The sequence below is a fragment of the Lolium perenne genome, chromosome 6 (assembly GCF_019359855.2).
Source record: "Lolium perenne isolate Kyuss_39 chromosome 6, Kyuss_2.0, whole genome shotgun sequence".
Classification (NCBI taxonomy): Eukaryota; Viridiplantae; Streptophyta; class Magnoliopsida; order Poales; family Poaceae; genus Lolium; species Lolium perenne.
The window spans coordinates 157,699,358-157,712,854 of record NC_067249.2 but is presented as its reverse complement, the minus strand read 5'-3'; the positions used below and the strand labels follow the sequence as shown (position 1 = coordinate 157,712,854).

The window sequence follows — 13,497 nt, the reverse complement described above, 5'->3', positions numbered from 1 at the left end:
TTATAATAGTTTAGGATGTATCCAGTAGAATATACAACTTAGAATAGTTGAGCTATTATTATCTTCCCGGATTTAGTTTGGTACAAAAATCCCTATGTTTTGTAGAAAATTGAGAGTAATGTGCTTTCGATCCACACAATGTTTTATTTATTGAACACTTCCAAACCACTAAAAGATGACACCCTCGCATTTGCGAGGGCCAATATGCTAGTTATACCAAAAGCTGGAGCAGCTCCAACTTCTCATAACCGTGGAGCTAAGGGGGGGGGGGGGGGGGGTGGGGGGGGCACCGGAGCACACCCCAATCTACAGATTTGTTCTTCATCACCATAGGTGCAATAACAGTCTCTGGGTTGTTTTACATATATTGCATTTTTTACTTAATTTGGTATTGTTGTTAGTTTTAGATTTGAGCAGGTTTGTGCATCCTAATTATGGAGGTTGGGTGTAATATTTAAAAAAATTATGTAAAGCGCTCTTTATCGAAAAGTATGCTTGAGATATTACTGAATTTCTTTGTGGTCACTTCTAAAAAAATACTGTGATTACACGAAATTGCAGCTTTCTCAAGAATTTGACAAGGATAGAGTATATCCGGTTTACAATTAGCAAACAGTTGTCAAAGTGGGCATGTTACTCATTGCAAATTTATCATCTTAATTCCAACTCAGTTACTAATACAAATTCCATGACACATTGAGAACCACGCGAGTTAAATCGTGACAAGTTCAAGGGCGCATTGAAATCACTAGGGAGGCATAAGATGAGCTCGCTTGGTGGCTCCAACATATGATGTTCTCGCTGAGTGTAACTTCATGGCTAGTTCTCTCATATCCATTCTCTCTCGTGGGCACAGATGCGTGGAAGACAGAGCTACTTGCACAAGGGACAGCAAGCACTGATATACCCTGTTTCCTGTTTCTGTTGTTGTACAAACAAGTCATTTACATTCTTCTTGAAGATCAGCATCAATGATATGCAGTATCTGATCTGGAAAGTTCCTCTCGGCCGAATTGACAATGTTGAGTTCGTTCTCAAATATAGAATCTGTTGGCCTTTTGCCGTCAGTATCTCCAGAAGCAGTATCCCAAAACTGTAAACGTCCCCGCATGTCGATGCTAGGCCAGTTTGAGCATACTCTGGGAAAAGACACTGGTGGAAAAAGGGCCTTTGGTCGCGGTTGGCAACTGCCATTAGTCGCGGTTGCGCAACCGCGACCAAAGTAGCGCGACTAAAGGCCCCCCCTTTAGTCGCGGTTCCTTACGAACCGCGACTAAAGGCCCGTCCACGTGGGCTGCAGGCGAGCGCTAGGGCGGAGGACCTTTAGTCGCGGTTCTTCTGGCCAACCGCGACTAAAGGTCTCCGCAGGGTTTAGGGTTTTAGCCCCCCCTCCCCCTAAATCTGGTTTCTTTTTAATTTGTATTGTTTTATTTCTTTTGGGTTTTAATTTTGAAGGAGTTTCACATATTCTACGGTACTACATACATGCATATGAATATACAATTTCAAACAAATTTGAAATTAGAACCAAAAAGAATTCAAGAGGAATATACAATATATATTCAATATCGGATGACCATATACAATATATATTCAATATCGGATGACCATATACAATTTTGAACAAGTTTCCATCCATAATTTAGTGCATATAAAGATCTACGTCATCGTAATGGTGTTCTCCTCTAGGATCGATGACTTCCCTCGCCAACCATCCAGCTAGTTCCTCTTGAAGTGGTCGGAAGCGAGCTTCTGGACTAAGCGTCTTCCGGAGGTTATTCCTCATGATGTTGTTCTCACACTTCTGGTCCCGCTCATTGCAGTATCTCCGGATCCTCTCACAAACATAGTATCCACATAGATTGGTCCCCGGTGGTTGAATATCTCCAGTCGTCCGCACTGCCATTTTAAAATGTAGCTCTTTTTTGAATTCACCGACCTTGGTATCTACGAACCGTCTCCAAACCCTACGAGGCAAAGAAAATTAAATGAACAAGAGAGTTATTAATTAGTTACTTGATATTAGGAAATGATGAACGAAATAGGCCGATCGATATAGAGCGCAAATGAATGAAAATAATTACTTTTGCATCATTTTTCTCATGTCGGCCCAAAGCGCCGGATCCATATTCAGAGAGTCGTGGACGAGAACTGAGGTGGTGTGAAATTGAATTACCATAAGAATCCAGTGGAACCTGCGGACACGATACATGCACAGTCATGCATAACTCATCGATTAGCCACATACCATGCATGGAGTAAACAAAAGAGAATGTGCTCAAGACAGAAACACTCACCCAAAATGGTAAGGAAATAGAATATCACTTTTGAGTTTCTGTTTTCTAATAAACCGCCACAGGTCATCCTCCACGTCGGCGGGGTGGTGTTCTAACACATATGAATTAACGATTTGTGGGTCAATGAACCCAACATCATGGATGTTCCTTATTCGCATTTCCCGCTTCTTCATTCTGCATAATAGCGTACACAACAAGATAGTTAGGACAATATATATATATAGTGCAGACAATGAACGAGATGGGGTAGAAATTAATAAATCACTTACAGAACGTAGCAACTGATGATAGATTTGTCGAGATCGCGCAGATTGAAAAGCTGGAACAATTCACTCAGATGAATTTGTACATAGTAATGTTTGAAGTGATGCTCATATCTAACTTCCGCATAAATATAGTCTTTGGCGTTTTTAAGTTTTATGTAACCCTTGTACCAATTTAGCGAGACCTTTCATTTGTCGAGGTAGATCCTCTTCTCGCGCAGCTCGACGAGAGGGCCATTCTTCACATATGTAAATACTACGTCCTTCATTGGCGCCTCATCAAGGCCTAACAGTGCACGAAGAGTGATACCTAAGTCGGCCGCTTGTTCTCTGGCACTCGTTACAGTCAATCCATGTGCTGCCGAAGCTGCTATGATATCGGGGGCATCCGGACCGGCGGCTTGCACTATGAGCGGGGCGATCGATTGTTTACTTTGTTCCCCGAGCTGGGCAACTTCTTTCCCCCTTTCTAAGTTTTTCTCGGCCTCCTCCAAGGCTTTCTTCTCTGCCAACTCTTGGTTCCTCTTGAACGCGAGTGCTTGCCTACGAAGTTCACGTAAATAGTCGTCAGGCAGATTCTTCGCGGCTTGGGACGGTGTGTTCAAAAATGACTTAGCCCAGCTCTTTTCCTTGTCAGAAAATACTTGCTTGGGCTCGGGCTCTCTTTTCTTCTTGCAGTCCGCCTTCCATTTCTCATATTCAGCAGCCACGTGTGCGTCGACTTCCTCGGCACTACGTTCCCAAGGCCTTGTGGGGAGAGGCTTCAGTGATGGCTCTGGTATCTTTGTGGTTCTAGGTACATAAGGGTCCGGGTTAATAACCCAGGACTGCTTCTGCTTCTTCGCCGGAGGTGGATTGGGGGCGGTGTCCGATCACCCGCCGGACGAGGATCGGGGGCGGCGTCTGCTTACCCGCCGGAGGTGAATTGGGGGGCGGCGTCGGCTGACGTGAAGGAGGTGTAGGTGAAGCACCACCACCACCACCGCCACCGCCACCGTCACCGCCATCGCCACCGCCACCACCACCACCGTAGGGGGGTGGACTTGTTGGCGCCTCGCCTGGAAACTTGATAAATTTCTTCTGCCATAGAATGAAATGGCGCTTGACATCTCCAAGTCTTTTCACCCCTTCAGGTGTAGCAATGTCAATGTCCAGGTCCTCAAACCCTTGGACTATCTCCTCCACCGTGACACGAGCATAGCCATCTTGAATGGGGTTGTTGTGGTGGAGTGCTCCAGGTGGTAAAGCATCGCCGATGGCTACCTTTCATGGACATGTTCCCGATAGGATAATACAGATGACATGCTTTCATCTCCTTTATATCGTCCACGGGGTAGCGAGGAGGCTCCGGTGCAGTAATTTCGACCACCAGAGGCTCCGGTGCAGTAATTTCGATCGTCGGTGCACTAGCCGGTGAGGCCTCCGTGGAAGCCACGCTGCTTCTTCTCCGCTGCTGGCTTCCGAGATCCATTGGATGATCTTCATGCTGCGCCCGAGCTGCATCTCTTTCGGCTACTAGTACACTCACAGTTTTCTTCATCACATCCATTTCCGTTACCAACTTAGCCACAACATCTGCATCCCGATCCATCTTTCTCTTACGGCTTCTGTAACCGTACGGGTCATCGTTCTGGGGGAACCCTACTTTCCACGGAATGGGCCCCATGCCTCGTACACGTCCTCCGTGTTCAGGATTCCCGAGGGCTTTTGTCAGGGCGTCGTTCTCTCTGTTGAACTTGATCCTCCCCTCTTGAGCATCCCTCATTGCCTCAATAAGCTTTTGGGTGGGTTTAATTATTTTGCCCTGATAAACACACTCCCCTGTCTCCGGGTTCAGCGATCCCCCATGCCCGTACCACCAGCTTTTCGCCCTTGGGTCCCATCCCTCCGTACCTGGACGGATTCCTCGCGCCCTCAGCTCGTTCTCCATCTTCTCCCACTTAGGCTGCCAAAAGTGATACCCTCCTGGCCCCATAATATGATTGTACTCCTTCTTGGCCGCATTCTCCTTATTTTTTTCGATATTTCAAGGAACTGCTCCGATTTCTTTTGCTTCACAAATTCGGGCCAATCATGTTGCAGTTTCTCATATTGTCCTTTGAAATCCGGAGTCTTGCCCTGCTTGACAAAGTCATGGGCTAGATTTTGCTTGTATTTCCGGAATGCGTTGGCCATCTTAGAAAGAGCGAACTGTTTGACTAGCTTGCATCTCTCCTTGTTTTCCTGAATCTTGTTACCCGCCTCATCGTATTTGTGGTATTCCGGAGGTAGAACAAAATGTTCCATAAGCTTGTTGAAGCAATCTTTTTTTGTTCTCTTATCGACAAAAGTGAAACCAAGACGTGCCTTCTTTGGCTCATTCCACTCCTGGACGGTGATCGAGACGTTGTCTCTAACAACGGCTCCGCATTGGCTGATAAACTTGGTGGCGTTCTTGCTGGGCTCCAGCGGCCTGCCGGTTTCTTCATCGACAACCTCGATGGTGCATGTTTCGTTTGGTTTCATCGTCTTGGTTGCGCCACGCTTTGACGACATACTCGATTTTTTCGACGATCCGGCCGAGGGCTAAAATAAGAAAGAGAGTCGCGCGCGTTAGTACACACACATTTATTCAAATCAGTTAGTTTGTATCACCAGACGCTCAATATGTATATATATATATACCTCGGCGCCGGAGGTGGTAGCTACTTCCAATTGAAGATCGTCGTTTATCGACGTTTCTTCGGCATCATCTTGCTGACGGCGCCCTTCATCTTCACCCTCAAGGTTCAGATAAGAAGAGATATCATCTTCTTCTTGTCCGGTCGGCACATATAGAATATCGCCTTTTATGATGCCGAACATATGTTCTTCAAGGTCCGGATCATAGTTGTCCAGAATCGGGTCAGCTCTATCGTCCGCCATATGTCAGTCCTGAAAACATGTAGTAAAAACAAATTAATTAAGTGAAGAAGGGGGGCGGTGGCGGTGGTGAAAGGCGGTGCCAAAAGGAGGGAGCCGGCGAGCTGGAAGGGGTGGGAGAGGGTGTCGCGGAAGAGCGCGTGTGTGCGCCGGGAGAGATTGGAGGGGCCGGGGCGCCGGCGGGCCCCGCCCTAGCGATTGCATGTGTGCGTGTGTGGCGCGCGCCCCCGGCTGGCCGCCGGCCTCCCTCTCCCCCTGTCTGTGTGGCGCCGGTGGGGAAATTATAAGTCTCAATTATTTGTTTTTTAAGTCAAATTGTAGTCTCAAATTATTTAGTCAAATTGTAGTCTCAAATTATTTAGTTAATTTTAAGTCTTAAATTTTAAGTCTCAATTATTTGTTTTTTAAGTCAAATTGTAGTCTCAAATTATTTAGTTAATTTTAAGTCTCAAATTTTAAGTCTCAAATTTTAAGTCTCAAATTTTTAAGTCTCAAATTTTAAGTCTCAAATTTTAAGTCTTTTTTTAGTTTTTTAAGTCTCAAAATTTTAAGTCTCAATTATATATTTAGTAAATTTTAAGTATCAATTATTTAGTTTTTTAAGTCAAATTTTAATTAGTTCCTTTTTAAGTGAAATTTTAGTACACACATATTTTTAACAAGAAAAAAAAACAAAAAAAAAAGGGCCGGGGCAGCCTCTCTGATCTCCGGCCTCTCTCTCTCTCCGCGGGTCTCCCCGGCCCCCTTCTCTCTCTGGCCGGTGGCTCGGATCGACGGCGGTAACCGGCCGGCGGCGCGGCGCGGCGTGTGGCGGCGGCGGCGCAACGCGGGAGAGCAGCGCGTCGAGGGCGGCGTCAAGGGGCGCCCGAGAGCAGCGCGGCGGCGCGGTAGTGTGGCGGCGCGCGCGTGAGAGAAGGCCGGGGGAGAGGCGCGCGCGGTGGCGGACGACGGTGACGCACGAGCTTCGCGCGCGGCGGCGAAGACGTCGGCGTGTGCGTGGCAGCAGCAATGGCGTCGGCGAGGGCGGAGGCGTCGAGGGCGGCGGCGTCGAGGAGCGCAGCAGTACTCTGGATCGCGCGGAGAAGAAGAAGTGCCGTGGCGGTTCGCGCGGCAAGTTTTTATAGGACCCCCCTACCTTTAGTCGCGGTTGGTGACCCCAACCGCGACTAAAGCCTTTTTTCGCCCCGCGGTTGAGGTTCCCGCGGAAAACGACCTTTAGTCGCGGTTGGCCTGGCCAACCGCGACTAAAGGCCTTTTTCGAAATTATTTCGTTTTCTAAATGTGAAAAATAAAACTAATTAAATTCAAAACTTTAAAAATACAAATAATATATCAAAAAATTCAGAAAAATAAAACTAATTAAATTCAAAACTTTAAAAATACAAATAATATATCAAAAAATTCAGAAAAATAAAACTAATTCATTTCAAAATATTAAAAATACAAATTATATATCAAAAAATTAAGAAAAATAAAACTAATTCATTTCAAAATGTTTAAAATACATATAATATATCAAAAAATTCAGAAAAATAAAACTAATTCAATTCAAAAAATTTAAAAATACAAATAATACATCAAAAAATTCAGAAAAATAAAACTAATTCAATTCAAAATCTTAAAAATACAAATAATATATCAATAAATTCATAAAAACAAAAATAATTCAATTCAAAATCTTAAAAATACAAATAATATATCAAAAAATTCAGAAAAATAAAACTAATTCAATTCAAAATTTTAAAAATACAAATTATCAAAAGATTCATAAAAATAAAACTAATTCAATTCAAAATTTCTTCCCGCCGCCTCTCGTCTTCTCGTTGGCCCCCTCTTCCCGCCTCGTCTTTCCGCCGACCCCCTCTTCCCGCCTCTCGTCTTTCCGCCGACCCCCTCTGTCTTTCCGCCGACCCCCTCTTCCCGCCATTTCTTCCCTGTCTTCCCGCCTCTTTCTTCCCGCCAATTTCTTCCCGCCAATTTCTTCCCGCCTCTTTCTTCCCACCACTTTCTTCCCGCCTCCTATCTTCCTGCTCCCATTTTTCCCGCCATTTGTCACTACATATATGTAGCCCGGCTTGGCCAGCATTATCACATCTCTACAATCTCTCATCACTCTCTCATGGCTTCCACCGCACCCACTCTAACCTACCAGCAGGTGGAGGAGCTTTGCGCCTCGAACTACCCTTGCCCACCGGGCTACCGCGTCCCCCGCCGGGCCGGAGCCTAAGCGCCGGCGGCGTGCCGGTCCCTCCCGTCCCTCGTGGTACCGCGCGCCGGCGGCCATCACGAACCACTACTACCTCGACCTCACGCCGGAGCAGCGGATGAATCCCCGCCGGCATCCCGATAACCAGCATACTTGGGACGCCTTCTTCATCAATCGGCGTGAGAGGGCGCTCGCTGTGTATGAGGAGGACGGTCCGCCTCCTCGGAAACTTCCACGAGGCCGGCCGTCGGCTATGGTGGTACGGCCGGACTGCAGAGCGTCATGGACTACATCACGGCCGGCGATATCCCCCGCCCGTGCTACCCTCAGCCCGAGCCACGAGCGCCGCCCGACGACAGCCGACGACAAAGCAGCGACGACGACGCCGGCAACTTAGAAGGCGACGACTACCGCACAACGGCGGCGGCTATGAAGACTACGAGTATGCATATTATACGCCTAGGCAGGAGTATGACTAAATCACTCCAAATTTCATGTATGCAGGAGTATGACTTAGTCACTCCAAATTTCCTGTATGCAGGAGTATGACTTAGTCACTCCAAATTTCATGTATGCAGGAGTATGACTTAGTCACTCCAAATTTCATGTATCATCAGTGCTATCTCGAGTCAATTGAATCATTCGAAAATGGACACCAAACACATCACGGGTAATATAATTCACATGATTCATTCAACAAAGTTTGGTACAATAAATTATTACACATCATTTCTTCCCTTGTGTCCCTGCTTGCTTACGATTGTGCTGTATCCATGGAGCATCCTCATCATTTAACTTAATGCTTGGGTCGGTGTTCACTTTGAAGGGCGGAATTTCAGCAAACATATTATAATCTTCTGACATGTCTGTCTTGTCCTCCACTCCCACGATGTTTCTTTTCCCTGAAAGAACAATGTGGCGCTTTGGATCATCGCATGATGTACTGATCGTTTTCTTATCTTTCCGTTTCCTCGGTTTGCTACTCATGTCTTTCACATAGAAAACCTGAGCGACATATTTCGCTAGGACGAATGGTTCGTCAAGGTAACCAAGATTGTTGAAATCCACCATTGTCATTCCGTATTGCTGGTCCACCTTTACCCCACCTCCTGTTAGCTTGAACCATTTGCACCGGAACAAAGGGACCCTAAAGGAGGGTCCATAGTCAAGTTCCCATATCTCCTCTATGTAACCATAATATGTGACCTTTTGCCCATTCTCGGTTGCTGCATCAAAGCGGACACCACTGTTTTGGTTGGTGCTCTTTTTATCTTGGGCGATCGTGTAAAATGTATTCCCATTTATCTCGTACCCTTGGAAAGTCGTTATAGTCGAAGATGGTGTCTTGGCCAACATGTACAGCTGATCTACAACATGATCGTCACTCATTAAATGTTTTCTCAACCAACTGCCGAAAGTCTCCATGTGGGCCTTCCTAATCCAGGATTCAGGCTTTCCAGGGTTGTCCGAGCGTAAAATATTCTTGTGTTTCTCAAAGTACGGAGCCACCAAGCTGGAATTGGTCAGAACTGTGTGGTGTGTTTCAGTCAGAGAATGGCCATCCATACATATCGTTGATTTCCTTCCGATCGTGCCTTTTCCACTTAGTCTCCCCTCGTGCCGCGATTGAGGAAGACCAATCGGCTTAAGGTCAGGAACAAAGTCAACACAAAACTCAATTACCTCCTCATTTCCATAGCCCTTGGCGATGCTTCCTTCTGGCCTAGCACGGTTACGAACATATTTCTTTAATATTCCCATGAACCTCTCGAAGGGGAACATATTGTGTAGAAATACAGGACCGAGAATGGAAATCTCATCGACTAGGTGAACCAGGAGGTGCGTCATAATATTGAAGAAGGATGGCGGGAACACCAACTTGAAACTGACAAGACATTGGATCACATCGTTCTGTAACCGTGGTAGAACTTCTGGATTGATTACCTTCTGAGAGATTGCATTGAGGAATGCACATAGCTTCACAATGGCTACTCGAACATTTTCCGGCAGGAGCCCCCTCAAAGCAATCGGAAGCAATTGCGTCATAATCACGTGGCAGTCGTGAGACTTTAGGTTTTGGAACTTTTTCTCCGCCATGTTTATTATTCCCTTTATATTGGACGAGAATCCTGACGGGACCTTCATACTCGCTGCATTCAAAAAAGATGACCTTCTCTTCTTTGGTCGAGCGTAGCCGGCACGACCTTGAAACCGTTCCGGATGCCGGTCATCAGGGTCTTTCAAACTTTGCTGGTCCTGCCATGCTTCCTTTGTATCATTTGACTTCCCATACACGCCCAAGAAGCTTAGGATGTTCACGCAAATATTCTTCGTAACGTGCATCACGTCGATTGCAGAGCGGACTTCTAGGACTTTCCAATATTCTAGCTCCTAGAATATAGATTTCTTCTTCCACATGGCTACGTGTCTGTCACCTCCCTTCGGAACCGATTGTCTGCCAGACCCTTTCCAAAGATGACTTTCAAATCCTTGACCATATCAAATACCTCAGCACCAGTGTGTTCCCAGGCTTCGGCCGGTGATCCGCCTTGCCGTTGTAATGCTTGCCTTTCTTTCTTCTCGGATGACCTTTCAGAAGAAATCGACGATGCCCAAGGTACACGTTCTTCTTACAATTTGGCAAATGTACACTTTCAGTCTCATGTAAGCAGTGCGTGCATGCATTGTATCCCTTATTTGACAGTCCCGAAAGGTTACTAAGAGCAGGCCAATCATTGATGGTTACGAAAAGCAACGCTCGTAGGTCAAATTCCTCTTCTTTGTGCTCATCCCATACACGGACACCAGGTCTGCCCCACAGCTGTAAAAGTTCATCAACTAATGGCCTTAGGTACACATCGATGTCGTTGCCGGGTTGCTTCGGACCTTGGATGAGCACTGGCATCATAATGAACTTCCGCTTCATGCACAACCAAGGAGGAAGGTTGTAGATGCATAGAGTCACGGGCCAGGTACTATGGCTGGAGCTCTGCTCGCCAAAAGAATTCATGCCATCTGTACTTAGACCAAATCTTATGTTCCATGCGTCAGCTGCAAAATCTTTGAACTCTCTGTCGATCTTTCTCCATTGCGTTCCATCTCGCGGGTGTCTCAACTCCCCGTCCAGACTTACGGTCCTCTTTGTGCCATCGCAACAACTTGGCATGCTCTTTGTTCCCGAACGTACGTTTCAACCGTGGTATTATAGGAGCATACCACATCACCTTGGCGGGAACCCTCTTCCCGGGTTTCGGCCTTCAACATCGTCACCAGGGTCATCGCCTCGATCTTATAACGCAATGCAAGGTGCATACCGGGCATTCATTCAAATTCTCGTATTCACCGCGGTAGAGGATGCGATCGTTGATGCATGCATGTATCTTGAACCTCTAAACCTAGAGGGCAGACAACCTTCTTTGCTTCGTACGTAGTGGCGGGCAACTCGTTATTCTTTGGAAACATATTCTTCAACATTTTCAGCAAGTTTTCAAATGCCGAGTCAGCTACACCTGCCTGTGCCTTCCATTTCAGCAAATCCAGTGTGCAGCCCAGCTTTTTCAGACCATCATCGCATCTGGGGTACAGCGCCTTCCTGTGATCCTCTAACATGCGATCCAAATTCTCCCTCTCTTTTTCAGTTTCGCAGCGTCTCCGTGCATCAGCAATGGTCCGACCAAGATCATCAACGGGATCATCACGTGCCTCTTCTTCACCTTCCCCTTCACCTTCCCCTTCACCTTCAGCATCCTCCATGAAAGTATCACCGAAATGAGCAAGATAGCTTTCATCGATGAAATCATCCCCTTCTTCATCTTCTTCCATTATAACCCCTCTTTCTCCATGCTTGGTCCAACAATTATAGCTTGGCATGAAACCGTGCCGAAGCAGGTGCATGTGAACATCTCTTGAGGAAGAGTAACCCTTCTGATTCTTACAGTTAACACATGGACAGATAACAAAACCCCCCTGCTTGTTCGCATTAGCCACTACGAGGAAATCTTTCAAACCCGTATTGAACTCGCCGGAGAGTCGGTTACCGTACATCCATTGTCGATTCATCTGCATTATTATAATATAAAATATATAATTAACCATCATGCATTTGTTAAACTAACTAGCTACAAACAATATAAATTAAACAATGAACTACACACACATGCATATTTTATCAACGACACATCAAAGGTTCAAGTTGCTAACCGCGATCGAGGAGGAAAAAATAAATGAGAAAGCTCAAGTGTGGCTCCAACACTTCATATCATGTTTGTTTCATGCTCTTGGGGCATTTCATCAAACACCTTATGTGCATAAGAGGAACCAAAAGCAAACCTAACACCCACTTGTGAAGTTTGTGAAGAGAATGGCTCCAAATGGCTAAGTGTTGGCTGCTGGATGGGTATATATAGGGGGGTGGGGCTTTAGTCCCGGTTGGCCTGGCCAACCGCGACTAAAGGCCTTCGGGCACCTTTAGTACCGCGACTAAAGGCCTTCGGGCACCTTTAGTCGCGGTTGGCCTGGCCAACCGCGACTAAAGCCCCCCACGTGCACCGGCTGGCCACCGAGCGCCCTGGGCCCAGGCCTTTGGTCGCGGTTCGCCTCCCGAACCGCGACTAAAGGTCCCATTAGTCGCGGTTCCTACAGCTTCGCGACTTATGGGGCTCACCGGAAGCCTGTTTTTCTACCAGTGAGATAAAATAAAACTGGTTAGTGAAACATAAGGCTTAGATTCTCATGTTAATACTAGACAGGACGCAGTATACGCAAATGAAATATGGGGAATAATAAACAATACCTGGCGCCATATATCCTACAGTTCCCTTCAATCCGATCGAGCTATATGAACTTGACTCTGACCTTAAATGACCAATTGCTGAGGACATAGAATTGATGACCAGGTTTGCAATACCAAAGTCGCCCAAGTATGCGTTTAAATCATCATCTAGGAGGATATTGCTGGGCTTCAGATCACAATGAACAATGGACTTCTCACAATCATGGTGTAGATAGGCTAATGCATCAGCTATGTTAGCAACTATCTTTATTCTTTGTCCTAAGCCCAAACTCTTGGAAGCTTCACCAGCAGATCGTATATTTAGCCATGTGTCCAAATTCCCGTTTGGCATAAATTCATAAATTAGAGCTTTAAAAGGATGACCTACATTATCTATTGTTGAACATGCTGTTAGAACGGAAATGAGATTTATATGTCCAACTCTTCTCAAAACCTCGCATTCTGATATGAAACTTTTATCTCCACATCTCATCCCAAGGTCAAAGACCTTAATAGCCATTTGAATTTTAGCTTGGATGATCTTTCCTTTATAAACTGAACCATAACTTCCTCTACCAACCAACTTTGTTCGAGAGAAGTTTTCAGTAGCTCGAGCTAGATCACTGTAAGAAACTTTAGGGAATTTCTTGCCAAAAGAAGGCACCAATGAATATATTCTTCTTGGCCTGTTCTTCTGAAGGACTATAAAGTGGAGCAACAATACAATTGACATGAACCCAAATATTGGGATCAATATTCTGATCAAGTAGTATTGTACTTCTCTCAGAGAAACAGTAGAGCAAGGGATTATATGTGTTATAAAAGCGACAAGCAAATAACGAAGAACGATAAAGGTAAACGCAGCGGAGACACAAGATTTAACGTGAAAAAACCCTTCCAACACAAAAGGGGAAAAAACCACGGGCGCCAGCCAGCAAAAATTCACTATATCGAGGAGTGTTTACAAACATCGTGGGTTATCTTATAATCTGATAAACCCTAGCCGGCAGCTTACAAGATGTATATATAGGCGGTGCCAACGATCCGTACCGTACGCTT

The 13,497-nt window shown here is 45.8% G+C and overlaps 1 protein-coding gene across 1 annotated transcript; it reads right to left on the bottom strand.

The window, feature by feature from the left end:
• Positions 1 to 637: 637 nt before the first annotated feature.
• LOC127307102 (putative receptor-like protein kinase At3g47110) lies at positions 638 to 13,247 on the bottom strand. The gene is made up of 2 exons (XM_051337803.1): positions 12,460 to 13,247; positions 638 to 1,139 (listed from the first exon to the last, which is right to left on the bottom strand). The coding sequence occupies exons 1-2, from the start codon at positions 13,169 to 13,171 to the stop codon at positions 874 to 876; spliced, it is 978 nt and encodes a 325-aa protein (XP_051193763.1). The 5' UTR covers positions 13,172 to 13,247; the 3' UTR covers positions 638 to 873.
• Between the last annotated feature and the right edge of the window lie 250 nt (positions 13,248 to 13,497).

Bases quoted from the DNA above. Each gene is read 5' to 3' on its own strand.
- LOC127307102 (XM_051337803.1), bottom strand. From the start codon at position 13,171: ATGTCAATTGTATTGTTGCTCCACTTTATAGTCCTTCAGAAGAACAGG. The intron at 1,140-12,459 runs GTATTGTTTATT...GTCTTTTCCCAG, and splicing joins TGTAGGATATATGGCGCCAG to AGTATGCTCAAACTGGCCTA.